Source organism: Sceloporus occidentalis, unplaced genomic scaffold (genome assembly GCF_023333645.1).
Source record: "Sceloporus occidentalis isolate IW3139 unplaced genomic scaffold, rSceOcc1.0.p SCAF_3, whole genome shotgun sequence".
In the NCBI taxonomy this organism is placed as follows: domain Eukaryota; kingdom Metazoa; phylum Chordata; class Lepidosauria; order Squamata; family Phrynosomatidae; genus Sceloporus; species Sceloporus occidentalis.
Genome location: NW_028316983.1, coordinates 198,332,546 through 198,356,368, shown reverse-complemented (window position 1 = coordinate 198,356,368; position 23,823 = coordinate 198,332,546). Strand labels below are relative to the sequence as shown.

At 39.9% G+C, this 23,823-nt stretch overlaps 1 protein-coding gene across 3 annotated transcripts in view; it reads left to right on the top strand.

Annotated features, from left to right (window-relative positions):
• Positions 1-11,576, top strand: part of ALKAL1 (ALK and LTK ligand 1) — a 49,492-nt gene extending 37,916 nt beyond the window's left edge. For 2 of the 3 annotated variants that reach the window (XM_089518862.1, XM_089518860.1), the window contains 4 exons: positions 5,091-5,144; positions 6,278-6,358; positions 10,008-10,084; positions 11,225-11,576. In XM_089518862.1, coding sequence (XP_089374988.1) covers positions 5,091-5,144; positions 6,278-6,358; positions 10,008-10,072 — 200 coding nt within the window. In that variant the 3' untranslated portion in view covers positions 10,073-10,084; positions 11,225-11,576. The remainder of the gene's footprint in view (positions 1-5,090; positions 5,145-6,277; positions 6,359-10,007; positions 10,085-11,224) is intronic. The other variant, XM_089518863.1, reaches the window with a different exon arrangement.
• The last annotated feature ends 12,247 nt before the right edge of the window (positions 11,577-23,823 follow it).

Genomic DNA, 23,823 nt, shown 5'->3' with positions numbered 1-23,823 from the left:
TGCCTCACCAAGCTACAAATCCTAGATTTTTGTGGAACAGAGTCATGGTATCAAACTGCTTCAGTTCTGCAGTATGACTACACCCTCAGACTATGAAAACTGTTGATGCAATTTTTTTTGTCTCAGACCATGCCTGCAGTGATGGAAAAACTCAGCTTACCATCAGAGCTTGTGGATCTGTGGGGAAGATGAGCTGTCTTCACAACCAGCACCCACAATGAACTGATTCCAGCAGCAATGTCCACACCCTGGCCCTGGTCCTGTTAAAATGCAGTTCATGCCGGAGGAACCACACAAAATAGTGACAATACTGTGGTGAGAGTTTGAATTTCTATGAGAGAAGAGAGGCTTGAGACACTCCTGACTTCTTCTGCCCATTCACTGATGCTCCTCACCCCTCTCTCATACAGGCAGACAGTCTGCACACTCAGGGGATTCTCTGGTGTTTCTGGCATGATTTGGAGCAAACAGGAACTAAAGAAACAAACTGGAGTGTGGATTGGACCCATGTGCCACCTATTTTGGACCTGTGTGCATCATCTAAACAGATCAGTTTGGGAACATGGCAGGGAATATTTCTTTTCCTCTGTGCATACAAGGCCTCAGTCTCAAAGTTGCTACACGATCCATTTCTTTTTAGGTAGTTGTATTCCTCTTTTTCACATTTTGTCTTTCCCGCTGGTTTGTTGTTCAAAATAGGGCATTCCAAAAGAGAGAAAGATAGATGAATATATAATAATAATAAAACTTTTATTTGTATACCGCCTTTCCTCCAGATCAAAGCGGTTCACATATCATAGCTATAACATATTACAATACAATGGAGTACAATACATCAAAATTTCATACAAGTTAAAAACCTTAAAAACAATATATCAAACAGTCAAGCTATCAGTTTTGGCTAGGCATCCTGATCTTCTTGGGGTGTTATATCTCTAGATAGAGTTGGAAGGATAAACTGAAAAAGATAGGTTTTCAGTGCCTTTTTAAAGGCTTCCAATGTGGGACTGTGTCTGATCTCTTCCGGGAGTGCATTCCAATAGGATGGAGCTATTGCCGTGTAGGCTCTCTGGTGAGTTGATGTCAATCTCACTCTGGGATGTTTGAGTAAATATTTCCCCGTTGTTCTGAGAGTGCAGGGCAGATTATGTAGGGAGAGGCGTTCCTTCAAGTAACTTGGGCCCAAGCCATATAGGGCTTTATAGGTAATGACCAACACTTTGTATTGCGCCCGGAAGCTAATTGGCAGCCAGTGGAGAGATCTTAGTACAGGTATTATAAGGTCGGATCTTGAAGTTCCCATGATCAATCTGGCTGCAGCATTTTGAACCAATTGAAGCTTCCGAACCTGGTACAAAGGTAGCCCCATGTAGAGCGCATTACAGAAATCCAAGCAAGAGGTTACCAGTGCGTGTACTACTATTTCAAGGTCCTTTCAGTCCAGACAGGGGCGCAGTTGGTGTATCAGCCGAAGCTGGTACCAAGCACTCCTGGCGGTCGCATCTACTTGAGATGATAACTGCAGGAGTACTCCCAAGCTGCGAACTTTATCCTTTAGGGGGAGTGTGACCCCATCAAGGATAGGATGACAAATATGGTGGAAAGCTGAAAGCCAACAAAGAAATCGAGAGTTGGCATAGATTTTTTGTAATGTTGCTCATGTTTTTCTGGGGGCAGCAACAAAATACAGTTATATAAAATAACAGGTGTGGCCTGTTCACTTCTGAAAAGTTTCCATTGCAAAGTTTGCACACTTCTGAATGAAACCAACTGAATAACGGCATTAAGTTCTATCCAAATGTGTTTCTTTATAATAGAAACCAGATGGCTTTAGAGAAACCACAAAATAAGAGCCAACTTTCTTAGGACTTCCATAATCAAATCAGCTGAACAGGAAATAATTAGTGATTTTATAACTAGTGTGAAATTTCCTTTTTGCATTGGCTTTATAGTTTGCTTAATTTAAATGGTGTTGTATAAATTCATGGAGTCGCCATAAGGAGACAGGCGACTTGAAGGCATGCACACGTTTACAAATTATGATAATAAATGGAATTGATTTTTAATTTATTATTTATATAGTATCATATACAGTATATGTGCTAAGAATATATTAATAGTCAGTATCCAGCTAGGAATGCCTCATCCTTAAAGGACCTTTCAGCTTTGGGCTAGAGCAGGGGTAGGCAACCTATGGCCCACGGGCCGAATCCGGCCCGGCAAGGCCTTGGGACTGGCCCCAGCCCGGTCCTGCTGCCGATTGCTGCCGGGGCCTTTGGCCTCTCGCGCAAGGGGGCAATTGTCTATAGAAGCCTCAGAAACATGCATTTATATTAACATTTTTTAAAAAATCAACAATTTTTTTTGCGTGTCCTCCATTTTTTTAAAAAAAGTATCCCCCATTTGAAAATTTTGTCCTACATTTGTCCCGGTTTATTTATTTATTTAATTTTTAAAAAATTATTTAATTATTTATTTTTTGCCTCCAGCCCCCCAGTTGTCTGAGGGACAGCACCCGGCCCCCGGCTCAAAAAGGTTGCCTACCCCTGGGCTAGAGTCATAAATGCTTCATATTGGAACTCACCCACTGATATAACTGCCTTTAACTAGCCCTTTTTGACCTTGTTTCCCACTACCCCTTTCATTTGTCTCTCTCCACTAAAACATACCTGGCATTTTAAAAACAGAGATGTCAATCTCAGTTTGCCAAGTAAAGCTTGGAAATTATGCTTGAAAATTCAATGGATAAGTGTTGAGCATGAAGCCTACTAAAGTAGTTATTCTCTGGTACAGAGAAGAGCTAATTCCAGAAATTGGGGGGAAGAGGCAGAGGCTCATTGACCATGTGGAACCCTTACAGCAATAGGTTCTTCCAGATAGTGGTCTTTTTTGTTACACCCATAATTTCCCTAGGAATAGCCTTTCAATGTAGTGTGCTAGCACATTCACATTAGCTCAGCATGCCTGGTTTTACACAAATTACTTAATTTTGATACTACAGATATTTTGTTTATGTGCCAGCATGGTGTAGTGGTTTGAGTGCTGGACACAGGGTGCATCTGCACTGCACAAACAATCCAGTTTGGCACCACTTTAATTGTCATGGCTAATGCTATAGAATAATGAGAATTGCACTTTTAGTATTTTATTATTTCCTGTTGGAGAGCTCTGATGCCACAGCAAACTACAATTCCCGGAATTCCCTATCATTGAGCCATTGCAAGTGGTGTCAACCTGGATTATTTCTGCAGTGTGGATGCAGCCTAAGACTCTTGTGATTGCACCACTGAATTTCAGCCTTCACTCGGTCATGTTGATATGTTTTCACTGATGGTGTAACATTTTGAGAAATCTGAACCTGTGATAGCTCAATTGCAACAGCTTCTCACAGACAAGCTTGCATTTTCTAGGTGAACATGTCATGTGGTAAACATGGTTTTCAAAACAAATCAGAAGGGCAGGATTTTCAAGAGAAATATTTTAATCTGGTATCTGTTTTGCTGATCTTGCAAATCCAAGAATAAAGCTGGTACTTTGCAAAGTCTCTATCACTATGTAACTAGGAGAAAGATCAGATTTGAAAACACAAATTGCTCTAAAAGGATGAGCATCCTCAAATTATTTACCATATAACCTTTCTTCAAGAAATTTTACTCCAAAGGGGGTGACTTCAGGCAGAAAAGCAGACCTCTCCCCCCCACACAATTGCATTTGTACAAGGTCACTCAGGAGATCTTCTGTAGCATTGTGCAGCTGAACCTGACTAATCTTGGGACCCCCATCTGCCACCAGCAATAATAACAATACTTTGAAGTAGCAAATAATTAGATGAACTCTCTGTGCCTTCAGCTTTCCATACCAACTGACACATTTGAAATAATGGGCAGTATTTGTTTTGTGATGCTTAATTATCTAAAGAAGAATAGGTGTAGAAGTTGAAAGATCATGCTGGCAATAAGAAATAAATCCCTGGTAAAGAAGATTACTTATTATTATTAACTGGGATTATACAAGGGGTGGAACTCTACTTTATATAATGCAAATCCATCTGAGTTTATTTCTTTGACTGTAGATATGAGCCCGTAGATCCACAAAACCTATACAAATAAAAGTAGCTGCAATATTTAAGAATATCAAGTCTTACATCTTTTTCATTTTCTGTAAAAATAAGGTATTGCTTTTCTTTGTGTATTATTTGTGGAAGGCTAGGATTGATGATTAAATGCAATAGTGAATGACTGTTGGATAGTCTTCCATAAATGTTTTTGTCACACATGTTTTATGGTTTTTATTCAGTTCATCAATCTTACCAATTCATATTGTAGTTGGATATTATGCAAGTAGGTTCAAGTTGGCACCTCAAGACTGTTGTGAAAGGAAGGTAAAAACAGCTATTTGATTGCGTGTACATATTAAAACTGACTGCAAGGCATTCTTAAATACCTGACTCTATATAAATGTTTTTGCTTTTCTTTGCTTTTCTTTGGTTTGACTATCACACTTCACTTGTGCCAGTGTTGTCTGCTAAAATGATAGAAGTTATCATTTTTCATTGGTTTTTTTAACTCTCTTTTTTCACAGTAAGATTTGCTGTGATTTTTTACTCATAGGGAAGCTTCTGGAGCAGATTTTCAGAAAGCAAAGCAGGGCTGCAGGGGGAAGAAGTAATGCTGAGTTTGTGTGATTTTGCATTGCCCTCTCCATCTCCAACCACATAGGCTACATGTGAAAGGGTTTCAGTGGGAAGGTCACATCTATGCACATAAATGAATATATGTACAAAACTGGTCCTTCCTCTGGTAGTGGTGGTGGGGAAAGCTCTCTATATAGAGAAGAGCTCCTTCATTTGCAGGAAGGTTTGTTTCTTTAGGCTGTATTTAAATGGTGGCTGAAACATGTTTCTACTTGTATGGTACATTTATGTATGGCTCTCCCATTGTCCTTTAATTTTGTTTAGTGCTAATTTGAGTTTTGGCATAGGTTATGAACAAATATAGTTTATTACTAATTAATAAGATTTATATATGTTTCATATATAAATATATTGTACATACAATTGTCATTTAATAAGCATGCATTTCTTTTTACAGAGGTATTTCCAAGGGATTCCAACTTAAAAGACAAGTTCATAAAACACTTCACAGGTAAGAATAATTGGAAGGGTGGTAGTTTATTTAATTTCTTTGCAGATGCCGATCATACCAAAGAAAACACTTGTACCCTATTCTCTCATTGGAAGGAGAGACCATACTGCTCCCATTTCATTCTGGATGACATTTTCCCAAGAGTATCCCAAGAGGTTATACTCCTTACAGAATGAGTAATGGGATCCATAGGCACCTCAAGATGATCATAATCCTGTCCAAAACTGTCTCATCATTTGGCACCTAATTACCACCTATTGAATGTTCCTAAACATCTTCTGGCTGTTTTCTGTCCATGGATTAGAAGAGTTCAGTGGAGCAGAAGAACTAGCATGAAAAAGCTTCCATGGTTTAAAATGGGTGTTGTTGTTTTTTAATTAAGCACGATCTCTGCTTTTTCATTATTTTGGTAGCTTCTGTTCAAATAATAATGTGAGAATATTAATTATAATTGCAGTGTGAATACAGATGGTGAGATCCATTTTTTAAAAAACAAAAACTTATTGGGTTGTATCCAATTTAGCCATTCTTAGAGTGTATGTATTGAAATCATCATGAGGAACGACTTAGGGAGCTGGGGATGTTTAGCCTGGAGAAAAGAAGGTTAAGAGGTGATATGATAGCCCTGTTTAAATATTTGAAAGGATGTCATATTGAGGAGGGAGCAAGCTTGTTTTCTGCTGCTCCAGAGAACAGGACCCGGAACAATGGATGCAAGCTACAGGAAAAGAGATTCCACCTGAACATTAGGAGGAACTTCCTGACAGTAAGGGCTGTTTGACAGTGGAATGCACTTCCTCAGAAGGTGATAGAGTCTCCTTCCTTGGAGGTCTTTAAACAGAGGCTGGATGGCCATCTGTCAGGGATGCTTTGATTTGGATTTCCTGCATGGCAGGGGGTTGGACTGGATGGCCCTAGGGTCTCTTCCAACTCTACGATTCTATGATTCTATGATTCTATGATCAAATGCCATTGATTTCAATAGCTCTGCTCTTTGACTGAATCTGGATCCAATCCATTATATTTGAAGGAAATGTGGGCCATTAAAAAACACAGCTCACATTAGCTAATTCACAATGGTATAACATTAAATTAAATAACATTAATTTTAATTAATTATTTTGTTCTTACAGGTCGAGTTACATTTTCAGCTGAATGTAGTAAGCATTTCCACCGGCTATATCACAATACACGGGATTGCTCAACACCAGCCTGTAAGTTATAGGGAAAGTTTTATATATGTTTTTTGCCAGTCTATCCCATTGTAAATGAGGGATGAGCAGTTCTTAGCATCAAATGATTTCATTTGATCCTCCTTGTAACTGGAGTACAAATATTCCCAGCAACCCCTGAATTCAGTTTCTCTTCCTCCTTGTAGTGATGATATCACAAGAGTTCAGGTAATCAAATTTATTGTCTTGGTGTATGGAATTATGGCAGGGCTATACATGTAGTAAGCTACGTATGTACTGTGATGCAAAGACTACACTGTGAAAAATAAAATGTGGTTTGTTGAATGATACATGATGTAAACTGGTTCCTCTATTTTTAGCTTTCCTAATGAAAAAAATCCTTGCCAGATGTGCTGTTCGTTGCAGAATATGAATCGGCCCACTACTTCTTAACCTTTAATCTACTAATGTTCCCCAAATTTGCAAAAAGATCATTACATATCTCCCAAGCCACAAGTAAAAAACTTGGAAGTAAAAACAATAATCTAGAACAAGGCAGTTTTATTCTGAAACTAGATATGGTTATTGTCCTAAATTGAGTATGTTTACTGTCCTAAAACTAGTGTAATGTTGGTGGTGGAAAACTAACAAAGTACTGTTGGTTTTTCCAGTTACGCAAGCAGCAGAATATGGTCCAGAGACATGCTACTGATTCCATTACCCTTTTGTGTAGCTGGCTGGGCAACCAATTCTATAACAAAATATTGTATTGGATTCCCTCTGTGTATAATCAGAAACTAGGTATCTACAATGTGTGTGTGTGTTTTTAAAAACAAATGGCGAGACATTATTAGATCTCAGGCATCCATTCATAAAATTTTTGTGCTTAACAGTAAGGGTTAATTTTGCCTGAGCCTGATGGCACTTGGTGAGAACATCCTTCTCCCTTGTTTGTTTGATTTATTCGGATTAGTTTTTTCTTGTTCAATTGTCCTACCTCATTCATAGAATTTTATTGGGAGTGGGGAGGTCTAGTTGTCATTATTTCACTTCCTGCAGTTTACCTCCTTGAATTAAATTACAGAAACTGTTAAGGAGGGAAAGATAGAATAGCTGTATAATATCTTTTGATTATTAGCACTAGAAGCCAACTGTAAAAGTGCTTCTTTTTTGTGCTAAATGTCCCCCTCTATTTGTTTTTTTGGATGCACATCAGATATATTTTGTTTATTTAGTGAACGAATGGAGCATTATTTTTTGTTGTTGATTTTTGTCCTAAATGAATAGGGGACATTTCTGTTTGATCCCTCATTGCTGTCTGTCACTTTCTAAAGAGCCTAGAGATCTGGAATTTTATCCTCAGGGCAGGGTAAGCAGTATATAATAACTGTTCTAACTCAATGACACAAGCCAGTACAAGAGCAGGTAAAGGCCTATCTAAAATCACCAAAGCCCCACTTGCCCCTCCCAAATTCTGAATGCCCTCTATGATTTGAAGACTTCTTCCTGACCACAAAGATATATGGGGGCTTATTGGCCAAGAGGACATAAAGCCCTTGTTAGGATCACTTTTTAGTTTTGCCCCTATTAAGCTCTACATACATTAACCTTAAAAATATGTTTGGTAATGGATAACAAGAATGCTGTGTGTAAGGATATTATATTTCTGCTTTGGTAGCTGAATTACAAGTTTTTAGCAAAGTGCTTTGTAGAGGCAGATTGTGCTTCCAAAATTCAAGACCAGCAGTAATAATTTCTTTCATTGCCATCTTGTCTTCTGGATACTTTACTTTGACATAAATCCCCTTTGAGTTTAGTGGATACAGTACACGGCACTTACTTTATTAAAAACGGAATTTAAAAACAACATTTCCTATTAAGGCAATAAATGAAAATTTTGAATCTCTAAAATAGCAGTTGTCTGATTAATTTTACTAGAACAGTCAGCTTGGGGAAAGGGAAGTGAGCATTTAATCACCAAAGTACAAACTATTGGTCATGCATAGCCATATGGGTGATTTCCTCATCCTCACTTGAAATTCTTCAAGACTTGAGTTTAAGATGATTTTCAATGGGTCAGTTCCACTATATGTAATTGTTTCTTCAAGACAGGGAGTGCTTCTTGCAGAGTGTTGGGAATGTTCCGCTTCTTTTGAAGCTGAAGTCCAAAGAATAAACCATTAAAGGGTCAAAGCAACCAGCGGTCCAAATGGCCTGAATAATGATGGAGTTACAGGAAAATATTTTCCTACTGCTCAGTGATTTTTGAAATCACTGAACAGCAGTGTTCTCCTGGAAAGTAGTCATATGCCTAGAAGCTTCAGATCCAGTGGTAGAAGATCCACCTTTATTTCTGAGTAGATGTTTATAGGATTGCACTGCTAATCTTTGTACTTAGTGCTTCAGGTATTGTAAACTATGTTGCAATTTATTATTCAATGTCAACTGATATTTCAAAATTCCTGTTGAACTTTGTACATTATTAATAAAAATGAATCATTTGGACCTTTGAAGTATTTCCAAATGTGGCCTGATTGTATTAATTAACTACGTAATTTCTTATTCAACTGTCTCCTAAACTTTAAAGCCTAAATCAAAAGTACAGTAGGACTTTCTTCCTGTCCCTCATGCAGCCCTTGACACTACTCAGAAACCTGCACTGGTGGGATTCCCCATCCTGTGGAACAGATTTTGAAGGTACCAGAAATACCAGAGGCTGCAGGGTTGCCTCTCCCAGTGCTATTGTTCAGTGCAGTTCCCTAAGGAGACCCCTCCCCCCCCCCACCGAAAACCCTATTGCGTAGTACAGCAATTATAAGCACTGAAATCTTTGCACTGGAAAGCAAAAATAAAATAAGCTGTTGTTAGAGATTGAGCTCCAGTAGAGACCGGCACTTTGTGCTGGTCTGACTGTGGAATAGGGTTGAAGAAGGGCTGAGCATTCACATGCTCCAAGACCTTCTTCCAGTGCCAGGGCACCATCTTGGAACACACCCATTTACATGGGGTGCGCCACGATGACATCCCTCATGCGCAGCTCCCAAACAGCACTGCAGACAAGGGGCTTCTTAATGCTGTCCCGTGGCAGTTATGGCGCCCCTTCTACAGTGCAAAAAGAAGCCCCATTTTGAGGCTTCTTTTTGTTCCGTGCACAGGCTGCGGTGTATGGTTGCCACAGCCTGTTTCCAGCCTGTTCACCGCCCCTTCCTGCCAATCTGTAGAGCCCCTGAGCCTCCCTTTTCTGAAATGCTTGGAGTGAGAAATGCTTGGATTTCAGATGCCCCCCCCTCCCAGGTTTTGGAATATTTGCCTATACGTAATGAGATATCTTAGAGAGGGGACCCAAGTCTGAGCATGAAATTCATTTATGTTTCATATGCACCTTGTACACATTGTCTGATAGTAATTTTATACATAATATTTTTAATAATTTTGTTCATGAAACAAAGTTTGTGTACATTGAACCATCACTATCACAGCCACCTATGTGGACAATTTTGCATTTTGGAGTATTTCAGATTTCAGAATTCCAGATAAGGTATACTCAAAGTGTTTTATACTGTAATTTTTATTTACACACACACACTTATTAACATCTACACTTTGCATTAATATACCTTTTCTCTCTTTATTATTTATTTGTCCTTGAATAGGCCATCATTAACAATTTTGTTTCTGTGTTTTTAAATAGATTATAAAAGGTGTGCAAGATTGCTGACGAGGTTAGCAATGAGTCCACTGTGTACACAGCCATAGAAGGCCTGTTATGTAAGTATTCTTTTTGGTGTTTTGTAATCTAATGACTACTATGGTTTGATCCTATTAAGTTATTTTTTACAGGAGCCAAATAATAAGAACATCATATAGAAGTTTGTTTTTTCATTCAAATACTTTGGAATTTCTGCATCCTGTCTTCTGTCACTTCATTCTAATGTATAACACAGTGTTTCCAGGTTAATTATTTGTAGCTTTCATTTGTAGCTTTCTGTGCTATGACAAGGCAACATAGAGGCACTGAGGGGAAAGGGAGGGAGAGGTGAGTCAGAATGTGTATAGCCAGGGCCTGTTTTTATATGCTTCATCTTTTAACCAAGGCTTATTTTCAAATCTGCTTTTAATATGACTACAGCTGGCCAACTTCATTTGAGAACAGCTGTTTGAAATGGCTGAAAAGTTTTTGCACTATCAGTTCTGTCAGGAGATTGCTCACAGAACTTTCTTTTGCATCCATTTCAGGACCATGGAGAAGTCTATAGATACAGTAATGCAGGCATACTTTCACTTTTAAACAAATGTTTCCAGCTGCAGACCAGGTTATTCTCAATATTTTTGGATTGTGAGACCCTGTTATAACATTATTTTTGTCAGTTAGAAGATAGGTATTTGAAAATGAGGCATGCAAAATGCACTAATATTTGAAAGGAACAGGGTTTTTTTAGTGAATAAAGAAAAGAAAGTTTGGTCATGACAGCATGTCCACGCCTGCCTTCTATATAAGCTGAAACCATGGCTTTTCTTCCCTTTTCCTTTTTTTTTATTACAGTTCTTAAGATATCTGGAGAGTATCCAGTGTGTGGACAGTTGAACAGGCATCCACTTTTTTCTGATCTTCAGTGGAAAGCATGGAGGCTTAGGTTGGGGGAGAGCTTAGAAAAGTTAATTTTTTGGGTTAGTATTCCCAGAGTCCTTCATATTGGCTGGGTGAATCCAGACGTAGTAGTCCAAAAATAACTTTTCCAAGCTATATTTTGGTGTCATTTGCCATGCTTTTTACTCACTGGATATTTAATGTATAATTGGAAAAGAACTGTAATAAAAATGTGTTTTTAAACAAGTTTAATAAGCATGATCTTATAAATGCCTTTGATTTCTACTGACAGTATCATTATTAAATCACTGTGAAACTAGGTGAAATGCAGTGTGATGACTGATGTTTCAGATGTTCCTGCTAAGATTGAACTGTGGTTTGCCAAGAAAGTGCCTTGAATTCTATCCCAAGACAATAGAGAAGACATCACATCCTTTTTGATTTGCAGCATCTTTTGCTACCAGAAGCATTTTATTTTCATACATCTTGAACATTCCATGTTTATGTGAAAGAACTTATTTTATTTGAATTTGTAAATATGTTGCCTATAGCTCAAATAAGCCAATTTATTTAAATATGTTGTATATAAAGACTACTAATAATATACTAATTAAATATAATAATTATATGCAGGGAGTTGGTTAGTGTTTGCTGTTCTCTTGTTTCATAATATGTACACCATGTTGCTCAGGCTCTTTCTTTCATTATTTGCACTAACTTGAAATGCAGAAGTCTGTGTAACTGAAATCTGAATAAATTGCAGGAGTGGAAAATATATTATGAAGCTTTGGTAATATATATGCCTACATAGTATATATATTATTGCACATCAGAACAAAATGCTAAGAAATGCACATTGCTTTGGGGAACATTTGTAAAGCTGTTCTGAATTATCATCAGTTGTGTTTGTACTGGCACTTATGGAAAGAGTTGCAAATAATGTAAATAAAAAAGACTGGAAGACTGCAATGCAGTTTTGGTGGAATAAAAAAATCCTAAATATACTATTTTAATGTTTTTATTGACATGTTGGAAGGAATGGAGACTATTAATCAATACAGTTTAGAAATACACATGTAGAAAAGCATATTGCAATTTAAAGTGGTGACTTAATACCTGAAATTGTATACTGTGCCAATTAACATACACAAATAAGTTGTATTTATGTTATCTCTACCCCATTTACAGAAAAATGAGGATGAGGATAAGTAAAAGAGTAATGCAAAAATGCAGGATTCATGTTGTTGCTGTTGTTGTTTAGTGCCTTCAAGTCATGTCTGACTTTTGGCAATGCTAAGATGACCTATCATGTTTTTTTCTTGGTAAGTTTCTTCAAAGGGGGGGGGGGTGTCATTGCTATCCTCTGAGACTGAGAGAGTGTGACATGCCCAAGGTCATCCAGGGGGTTTCCATGGCTGAGCCTAGATTTGAATCCTGATCTCTTGAGTCATAGTTTAATGCTTAAACCACCACACCACACTGGTTGCAAGGATTCATGTTGATCATAACACAAATCCTAAAGTCCATATTGTGGTAATACTTTTGTTACACCTATCAAAGAGGCATAAAATTCTCTGGGCCAGCTTTCATCAGGCAACAATACTTTTCAAAAGCATTCAGGGGAAGGGGAACATTACATTGTTTGAGTCAAGAAATCTGCATGTTGTTTGAATGGTATGAGAAAGAGTCTGCAGATTAGCAAAGCCACACCCCCAATTGCCTGAGTTAACTGGTAACAACAAAAGCAATAAAACAAAAGCAATAACATTTGGTATTCCATTTGAAAAATGCAACAATCTTAAGCCCATGAAAACATGTGCCTGCCATATCCTGTGTGAAGTTCTCAGGTCCCTCTGGAGGAAGAGAACAGTTTTTCAGAAAGTCTGAATTTTCAGAACTTGAAACAAATGTAAATAGCAGATCAGACAAAGTATGTTGATGGAAATCAAACTGCTTGGCTTTACCATTTTGGGAGGGAATAAGCTCCCAGAAAAATCTAGTCCCAGTTTAAGATCGTGCAAACTCTTCTTCCTCCAGTGTAAGATACCATAGCGGAGCAGCTATTTCCTCAAACAGTAATGTAGACACCTACAGTGCACAGATGATATTATTATTATTAACCTTTATTTATGAAGCGCTGTAAATTTACACAGCGCTGTACATGCAATCTTTTTAGTTAGACGGTTCCCTGCCCTCGGGCTTACATAGCATCAAATATAAGCTGGAAAGTAGATGATATTGGCTCTAGTGGTGAAATGAAACATAGAGAGCAATTAAAGGAAGGGCAGATGCCTTTTACCCCTGAGTATTTACAGTTACCCTTATTTATTGAACGTGAGATGTGAAATTGAACTGTCAGTTCAGGTTGAAATTAGATAGATACATGGCTAAACAAAGGAGATATATCCCTATCTTTGAGAATCTAAGGCACGTTACAGACTGCCCAAAATGGGTGGTCTGCTGGCGCCGCCATTTGCGGCGGCAAGAAGCCCCAGCGGCCAAACCGCGAGGCTCCTCGACGCCACAAAAAGAAGCCCCAAAATGGCGCTTCTTGTTGCAGCACACTAATGACACCGCAAGGCACCAATGGCGCACTCACGACATCATTAGCACTCCGCGACGTGCGGACACTAAGCATCTGCTACGTCAAGATGGTGGCGCCCGTGTAGAAAGGGCGCCGCCATTTTGTACGTTCCCAGGACGTACTAGGGTTAGGGGAATGCATAAAGCATGCCCTTTCCTAATCCTAGTACGTCCTGGGGATGTACTTTACGCCCATGCGGAACGGGCCTAAGTTCTATCAGAAATTCAGAATTAATTTAGGAGAGTACCCAACTCTGTCTAAGCATGGTTAACCATTCACACATGCAGTTCATGCAGTTAAACATTAGGTTAAATTGGCATGGGGATTCTGATCTAGAACTGTGGAAGTCAGTCAGAAGGCTTAACCTAAATAGAAGGATAAAAGGAATTAATTCACACGGAGGTAAGTACACATATCACCCATTACAAGTGAGAGCTGGGGACGTTTATCTAGATCTTGCTATTCTTAATTCTTTCTGTTATGTTATTCTTATTAAAATGCCTTCGTTCCCTCATCTACTATTTTTTTCATTTGATATATTATTTGTGACACAATTGCCAAATCAATAGACATAGCAATGAGTCATCACACTGTATTAAAACATATTTTGGGCTATTTTTGTATCAGAATCTAATTTGGCAATCATTTGGACAGACTGTCATCAGTGCTAAAGATGAAGCGAAACAATCTGGAGATTGAAGTAAGCAAAATAGACACCTCATAAAGGATCACATCCAGCTACTGCACCAAAAATTGGCACAAACCTAAATATACATCCAAATGTGTCCAGCTTTGTAAATAGCTCTCTCAAATGCTAAATGATGCTGCTGCTGTTGTGTGTCTTCTAGTCATTTCTGATTCATGGTGACCCTAAGGTGAACCTATCACTGATTTATTTGCAGAATTTGTTCAGAGACAGCTGAGAAAGTGTGACTTGCCCAAGGTCATCCAGTGGGTTTTCAAGGCTGAATGGTAATTTAAATCTTGGTCTCCCAGTGTCCTAGTCCAACATTCAGGCCACTGCACCATGCTGGCTCTCTAATGCTAAATGTTCAATGACCCAATGGGGTCATTTAATACATATCTCCCAGTTGTATACTGCACATAATGATTTCATTATATGCATCTGGCTGAAATGCATGAGAAATATTTCAGTTTATATTTTCTATAACATTTTTGTTGCTAGTGGTGTCGCACACTCATCTGGAAACAGAATCAAGAAGCAGGTGATGGGTTAAACTGGAGGCACTTTAATAATTTAAATTCCTTAAACTACATTGATGCTTCACAAGTCCAGAATTGATTTGAGTCTGAGGGCCACCTTTTCCTAGATCTCCTCCTCAACTGGCAAGGATGAGCACGGATGCCCCAATGCAATCCTACATCTTTACAGACTGGGATAGACTGGCTCATTGTTCCTGACCAAGGAGACTGGCCCAAGCCAAGCAGCACAAAACCCTATGACTGCTGGGAGTCTGCTCCAGGATAGTCCCAAAGGTTATTCCCCTTCCAACACCTGGACCCTTTTCAACCCTAGCTGCAAGCCAGAAAACTCCCATTCAGCCAAAGGTGCCTCACTTTGCCCACTGTTTCCCATTTCTTCATATTTCTGCTCTAACTAAAATGTGATTGATTTATGTGTTATTGACCTCACCTTAATCAAATTTCACAAAGTCCCCAGTGAAAAGCAAGCAAATAATCCCCAGCTATCTTTTCTAAAACTTGCTGATCAGGTGAGATGATTCAGAAATTCCTACCTGCTCCTGAGACAAAGAGCTGAAACTTGTGCTGAACCTTAAGGTAGGAGGGTGGTTGAGCATGAAGATTTCATACCAATACTTGGGGAGAGCAGGCTTACAAGCCCTTCTCACTCCAATATTGGCTGCATTGAAACACTGAGCATCATTACACTAAGGATGGAAAGAATATTCAATGATATTAACACATTTATTTTTTTAGTATTGAGAAACTGTGATAAGAATGATGGATTAATGAGAATCTTTGTAGTTCAGCACTTTTTCTGCACAAAATTCACATGGTTGATTTGTACTGAAAATAACTTTTTCTCCAAGGAAACAAGTTTTTTTTCCTGCACAGAAAATAATGCTTCCATGCAAAAATATTATTTCCTGTGCAGAAAATGCTGTTTTCTGTGTGAGACAGCCTGCATGAATTCTGCACATAATAAACCCCAAATTGTGAATGAGGATTGAAAATTGTGTGGTTTTCAAAAATTTTCTTACAGAGGGAAAACAATTGCCAAAATTACCTGTTGCTTCTTTCAACATGAAAACAAGTGATGTATTACATCTCTGCTTTACACCATTATATTCTCCGCATTCCAGGAGCAGTGCTAATTTGCCTTGCTTGCACAAACCATGGGATGTGGTCTGATCTTGGAAGCTAAACAGGGTCAGCTCTGGTTAATACTTGGATGGGAGACTGTCAATTTATACCAGGTGCTATAGGCTATATTTCAGAGGAAGGAAATAGCAAAATACCTCTAAGTATTCCTTGCATAAGAAAACTATGAAATTCATGGGGTCACCATAATTCAACAGGTAGCTTGAAGGTGCGCGCGCGCGTGTGCACACACAGTATATTTCAGACAGCAAGAGGGAAAGAGAGAGAGATCCAATAATCCATGAAAGATCTGGGAAATTATATGCGGACATACTGTACTGATGAGAGAGAGAGAGAAAACACAGAAAGCCTAAGTTATGAAAATATGTTTTCCACTTCCAGAAAAGAAGGATTTCTAGGGAAAGGAACTCAGGTTGAAACTGATCTTAGAATCATAGAGTTGGAAGAGACAGCAAGGGCCATCCAGTCCAACCCCCTGCCATGCAGGAAATCGAAATCAAAGCACCCCCGATAGATGGCCATCCAGCCTCTGTTTAAAGACTTCTAAGGAAGGAGACTCCACTACACTTAAAGTCATAAGGGGATAGCTGTGGTTATAGGGTGAAAAATGAAAGATACTCTGTACTTATTATGATGCATCCAGCAATAGTGTCACTGATTCTTAATGAAACTTTATGATTCATAATGCTCACCTGAAAAATGAACAGAGCAATGAGTTCTTAAGTCGCAAAAGGACCCTCCACCCCAACATCCTAGCTATTATACTGCCTCTCTAGTGGTGATGATAACAAGAGACTTTCCTTTCCTTACTGGGAGCACTAGGAAGTGCAGCAGCAAAATAAGACCATACAGGAAGAATATTTGGGGAGAAACTCATACCAAATAACTTTTTCATCTTGAGCTGACATTTGCTGCTCTCAGTAATGAATGAGACAGCAGTGAAGAGGATGTTTCCTCATCAGCTGGAATTCTGAGATGAAACCTTGGGGATCCCATTCTTGAGAGATGTGGGACTATGCACATTCATTTAAATTTTACAATGTTGGAATCTTCTTATCCCTGCATGATCATCTCAGATACCATATAGAAGACTGTATCTGCAGGGGTGTCATTAGGGGCTGCTGGGGATGGTGACTGCACCAGGTGACACCTCCGAGGGGGCTGATAAGGCAGTCACTCCTGTCTGTCCCAAGACACCTCCTTCTCTACCCCCTCTTCCAGCAAGGATGCCTCTGCCACTCATCAGCCTTGGCTGCTGGTAGGGGTGTGGTACTGCTGCCGCATAGCAGCCCCTTCCATGACTGGTGAAGCTGCTTGATGAAGGAGAAAATGCATTGTTTCCCTTTCTTGCTCATCTTGTAGTTGCGCAAGGCATGGAACTGGCTGCCAGCAGCAGCAGCAGCAACAACATCACCCCACATCAATGGTTGCTGATGGGGTGTAGTGCATTCCAGGTCTGGCATGGCTGCTGGGTGAACAGAGCGAATCACTTTCAACCCCAACTATATCTCAATGCAAGGGAAATATATGCTATGTTTAGAACCAGCAATTGGTAGAAAATTAGTTTTTGTGTGTTTTTAATGGAGGAAGGGTGGAAAAATAGCACTCCTCTCTCACTTCTACCCTGCTGGCAGAAGACCAAAATGTCAAATCTTCCAACCAAGAAAGGTGATTAATTTATCTAACTGATTACAAATCAGTGACTTCAGATGGCCTAAATTTTGGTGTTTCTTCCAGTCAGCTGGAGCGCCCAACCAGGCGAGTGTTTCTGCTTCTCTGCCCCGCCTACAGTTTGCGGTAAACTGTTAATAGAATATGTCTATTACTGTCTAACTCTCCCCATGGTATTGGGAAGTCAGAGGGGCTCCACAGAGGTTTCTATTATTTGTCTGGAGGTTGTAGCTTGAACGGAAAATCTTTACAGCAAGCTGAGGACAAAGAAAAACCAGGGAGCATTATAGGATCACAGGTCGGACACTGACTTGAGCACCATAGGGTAGCAGCTGACTTATTTAAAATCACAACTATAAGAAACTAAGGCAGGATACACACCACCATATAGTACGTATTGTATACGTACTAGGGTTAGGAAGGGGCGGTGCTTCCGCACCCCCCTAACCCTAGTACGTATACAATACGTACAAGATGGTGGCGCCCCTTCCACATGGGCGCCGCCATCTTTACGTACTGGACGCATAGCGTCCGGAAATGTCACGGCGCCTATGACGTTGCGAATGCGCCAGCGGCGCCTCGCAACATCACCAGTGCGCCGCAAAAAGAAGCTCCGAAATGGAGCTTCTTTTTTGCTCCACGCGGGAGCCGCGCGGTTTGGCTGCTGCAGCTCCCGCGCAGAGCAAATGGCACCGGCGGGGGAACGCCGCAAAGCGGCGGTTGGTATCCCGCCTAAAATTTAAATCTGAATCTTAAGCACTGGGCACAGAAAACTCCAAAGGAAGCTGGAATTTTATTCAATTATAGGACTGAAAAAAGCTGGATCTACAGGAAAGAGTAAGGACCTACAAATAGATTGGACTGAGTTTTGAAAATGGAGAGGAGATATAATCTCCAAGGCTTTCCTTGGAAGCTTGAAGAGCAAAAGGTGATGAAGAGAAGGTACAAAAGGGATGTGTTTTTTTCTGCATACACAAAGGAATATCCCTACTTCCATTCTCCTCTGTTTCTCGATTGAAGGAACTGGAGACAACTGAATGGGCAAGTCAATGGCCCTTATCACACGTGAAACCAGAACTCCAATCCAGAGCCAATCTGAAGTGAAGAGGAAGCAGAATCAATTTTAACCCAAAGCAATTCACGTGATGAATTATCACAAGTGAAGAATGAAATTGTGGTCATTCCTGAGTCAAAGCGGAGCGAGTGCACATTAAATTACCACACCAGTACATACCATACAGATTCACTAATGCGAACTGGGACCCTTGCACATTCTCAGTGCCGGGGGTGAACTTTGCAGTTCCAGGGGTGAAGAAGGGGGCCACTTCCTGGTTCCAGTTTCACGTGAATGCTAGCCTCACATGAATGGTATGGAATGTCACCTATCCCTACATGCCCTCTGCTTCATCCGAATGTATCACCAGCAAAATAATGATTATTATTATTATTATTATTATTATTATTATTATTTTGCAGTGAAATAATTTATAATAATAATAATAATAATAATAATAATAGTAATAATATTTCCTTAATAATAATAATTCTTTCACTGCAAAATAATCCTACCCAGAACCCATTATTAGATTCTTCTGAAGCCTGCTGTGATGCTTTTAATGATCATTTTGCAGATAAAATCTCTTGGATAAGAGCTGATTTGGATGCCAATTTGAGGACAGAGACAACTAGAGAGGCATCCAGTGCCTCCGCCATCACTGTTAGACTGGATCAATTTGAGTCGGTAAGTACTGAGGATGTGGACAACCTTCTCTGTAGTTTGAAAAAGACGACTTGCCCTCTCGACCCTTGCCCAACCTGGCTGGCTATCCAGGGGGGAGAAAAAATCATGGAGATGCTGAAAAATATAATTAATGCATCCCTCAGGGAAGGCTCCCTGCCTTCCTGTCTCAAGGAGGCAGTAGTTAGACCACTCATTAAAAAGCCCTCCCTGGACCCCCTGGATAGAAATAACTACAGACCAGTCTCACTACTATCATTTTTGAGCAAGGTGATCGAGAGAGTGGTCACGAATCAATTACAAGCAGTCTTGGATGAAAAGGATTTTCTGGATCCATTTCAAACTGGATTCAGGATGGGATATGGAGTTGAGACTGCCATGGTCGCCTTAGTCGATGATCTCCGTCTGGGCATCGACAGGGGAAGTGTGACCCTGATGGTGCTCTTGATCATCTCAGCGGCCTTTGATACCATTGACCACGGTATCCTTCTGGAACGCCTGAGAGAGTTGAGTATTGGAGGCACTGCATTGCAGTGGTTCCGATCCTACCTCTCGGGCAGGTTCCAGATGGTGTCGCTTGGGGACAGCTGTTTGGCCAAGAGGGAGCTCAAATTGGGGGTCCCTCAAGGTGCGATTCTGTCCCCAATGCTATTCAACATTTACATGAAGCCGCTGGGAGAGATCATCCGGAGACATGGGGCGGGGTGTTATCAGTACGCTGATGACACCCAAATATACTTCTCTATGTCTCGGACTGAAGCAGTGACTAAGAATGGCATCTCTCCTCTGAATGCATGTCTTGGGGCAGTAATGGACTGGATGAGGGAAAACCGACTCAGGCTGAATCCAGGTAAGACGGAGGTACTTGCTATAGGAACCCTGAATCCAGGAATGGAGTTGTGTCAGCCAGTTCTGGATGGGGTCACACTTCCCCTGAAGGATTCTGTTCGCAGCTTGGGGGTGCTTCTTGACTCGTCACTCCAACTAACAGCTCAGGTGGATGCGACAGTCAAGAACGCCTGCTGTCACCTTTGTCTGATATGCCAACTGTGCCCCTTCCTGGAGCCGAGGGACCTGGAAACAGTAGTACATGCACTGGTAACCTCTCGATTGGACTTCTGTAATGCGCTCTACTTGGGGTTACCCTTGCGCCAAGTTCAGAAACTTCAGCTGGTACAAAATATGGCAGCCAGATTGATCACAGGAACTTCTAGGAATGACCATATAACACCGGTCTTGAAGTCCCTGCACTGGCTGCCTATTAGTTTCTGGGCAAAGTACAAGGTGTTGGTGATTACCTTTAAAGCCCTACATGGCTTGGGCCCAGAGTACTTGAGGGAACGCCTTCTTTCCTATTGTCCGTCCCGCACACTAAGGTCCTCTGGAAGAAATCTACTATAGCCAAAAAAATCTAGGCTAACATCTGTCTCCCAGAGGGCCTTCTCTACTACTGCTCCTAAACTATGGAACGACCTGCCGGAGGAGATCCGTCACATTTCCACTCTGGCAGCTTTCAAGAAAGCACTCAAGACGGATCTCTTCCGGCAGGCCTTTCCAACTTAGTTACCCTCCCCAGATATAGAGATATTTGTCCCCTCATCTGTCTATTTCCCCCCGCCAATGTTTCTGCCTATTTTTTCTTTGTTCGATGTTTTTAATGTTTTTAATGTTTTTAATGTTTTAATATTATTACTGTTTAATTCTGTTTGTACTGGGAATGGGGGTGGTGGTGGTAGGTCTAGGGTTTGATTTTTTAACTCTATTGTAATTGGTTGTATTTTATTGTTGTAACCCGCCCGGATTCTTCATGACTGGGCGAGCTAGAAATAAATCTATTATTATTATTATTATTATTATTATTATTATTAAAATAATCATTGTAGAAGCTGCAGGTTTACTTGGAAGTAAACCATTTGGATCTGAAGGAGACCCATTTTGGAGAAGAGCAGAAATGATTCAGTTTCCCTTATTCTACATGCTCCCTAAAGTACCACCTCCCTGAATCCAGTCCACTCTCCTTCCCTTTGTAACAGTTGCCTTCTCTCAGGTTGCATCCGCACTGGGGAAATAATCCGGTTTGACTCCATTTTAACTATCCTGGCTCAGTGCTATGGAATTCTGGGAACTGTAGTGTCATGAGACATTGAGCCTTCTCTGCCAGAGAGCTCTGGTGCCTCAGCAAACTAATAACTTATTATTGTTGTTGTTGTTGTTGTTGTTGTTGTTGTTAAAGAAATATTATGCAGCCTCTGTTCTTGAAGGAGTACTGGAAGCAAATGGAGCAAAATTGCAGTGCAGCATCATGGGAAATGTGAGACCTTGGAGGGTTTTTTTTTGGGGGGGGGGGCTTGTACCAGGACGGAAGCAAAGTTGCATTCCACAGCAGACCAATTCGGATTGAAATCAAAATGAGCTTGGAAACAATTTTTGTGAATTTGCTTGTTACCAAATTCACAAAAATCAGGCGTCACTTTGGATTGACTGTGGATCCACCTTGGAATGATCCCCCATAGAAAGCAATCATGTGAGATAATACATCATGTTTTAACGTGAATTCGCATGGCTGGACCCGCAGTGGCTTTGGATCAGAGCTGCAAAACCTGTCGTGTGATAAGGGCCAATGTACAAATGAGAAGGTTGGTGGAACTGGAAAACATGGATTAAAATCTGAATCAGAAATGAATTCAAATATTGTAGTTCTTGGCTCATATTTAAAGCAAAGTAAAGCAAAACAAACCATTAGTTTCCAACATGGAGCCTGGGGATCACAAAATTCAGCAGCATTTTTAATGAGGTAGAAAGGAGAGGCCTCCCAGAATATCACCAGACTTTTGAGAACTATTTCTGGCAAATTTTTGAATTAAGAGTTCCTGCCCACCTTATACCTCTTCTGTTCTTTGTGAACTATGTGGAGGGAAGAGCAAACCACAGGAACCTTCCGCAATAGCCTGTCAGAATATTCCCACTAAAATATCAAATGAATCAATATTTGTAAGGAAATGGAAAAAGATGATGAATGAGACAGCATATCTCCCACCAAAAATGAAAAGGAATTATACACCTTAAAATGTAATAATTTGTTTAGTTTTTAGTTATGTTCTAGCAGAAAATAAAGACGGTGGTCTAAACAGAATGGTGTAAAGAGAATAATCAGTAATTGAAATGGAATATAAAATTTGCTTCTTTGTTTACAATATACAGATGCTTAGCAGCATGGTACTCTGCATAACATATAAAATCATAAAATCATAGAATTGGAAGAAATCACAAGGGCCATCCAGTCCAAACCCTTGCCATGCAGGAAATCTAAATCAAAGCATCCCTGACAGATTGTATTAATATAAACTAATTAAAAATATTAATTTTTTTAAAAAAAATAAAGACCTCCAAGGAGGGAAACTCCACCACTCTCCAAGGGAGTGTGTTCCGCTGTTGAACAGCTCTTACTGTCAGGAAGTTCCTTCTATTGTTGAGGTGAAATCTCTTTTCCTGGAGCTTGCATCCATTGTTCTGGGTCCTGTTCTCTGGAGTAGCAGAAAGCAACTTTGCTCCCTCCTCAATATGACATCCCTTTAAATAGTTAAACAGGGCCATCATATCATCTCTTAACCTTCTCTTCTCCAGGCTAAACATCCCCAGCTCCCTAAGTCGTTGCTCATAGGTCATGGTTTCCAGATCCTTCACCATTTTAGTCGCCCTCCTTTGGACACACTCCAGTTTCTCAACATCCTTTTGGAATTATGGTGCCCAGAACTGAACACACTATTCCAGTTATATCTAAGAATATTATATATAAACATTTAATATAAGAATATTAAAACTATTAAGATACTGTATAAAGATAAAAATGCATACAAAGTGAAGCAATGGTAAATAAAATCAGAGAACAAAACTCAGAAGTAAACCATGAGTGCTATGAAGAGTGTAGTGCCCCACTCTTGGGGCACCACAACCAAGTATGTTATTTCCCTTGTTCAGACATAGCATGTTGGCTAAAAACTACCCCTAAAAATGTGTCTTGTACCTATACGGCTTCTTATTCTTAATCTGCTTTCTCCTGCCTCAGGTTCAATGAAATAGTACATTAGCAAGAGAGGAAAAACCAAGGTGTATTTACATTAAAAACAGTAATAACAACAAATGGTGACGAGGATGATCTCCGGCCCCACACAAATGTACAAATATTAGTTTAACATAGACTATTTCTCTTCACCTAAGAAGCACCTGTTTCAAGCTGTTTTTGTTTTAAATCAAATGAAAAGAAATACAGTTTTTACCAGCTGTGTTTATTCTTACTTTAAGAGCAACACAACGGGTCAGGAACTCATATTTCAATTTGTATAAGAGAGGATGCCCCTAGAAATTACAGGTTAACAATACTGAACAGATATCTAACAAGTGTGAAACCAACCCAGGATTAAAAAGTGAAGAACTGTGAAGGAATATGTTTTTCACCAAAGAATTCTACGAAGACAATAAATGGCCCTAATCCATTTGATCAACTGTCTATAATGCCCAGGTACATCCATGCTCAATGCACCACATGCACAACTCTGCTTCTA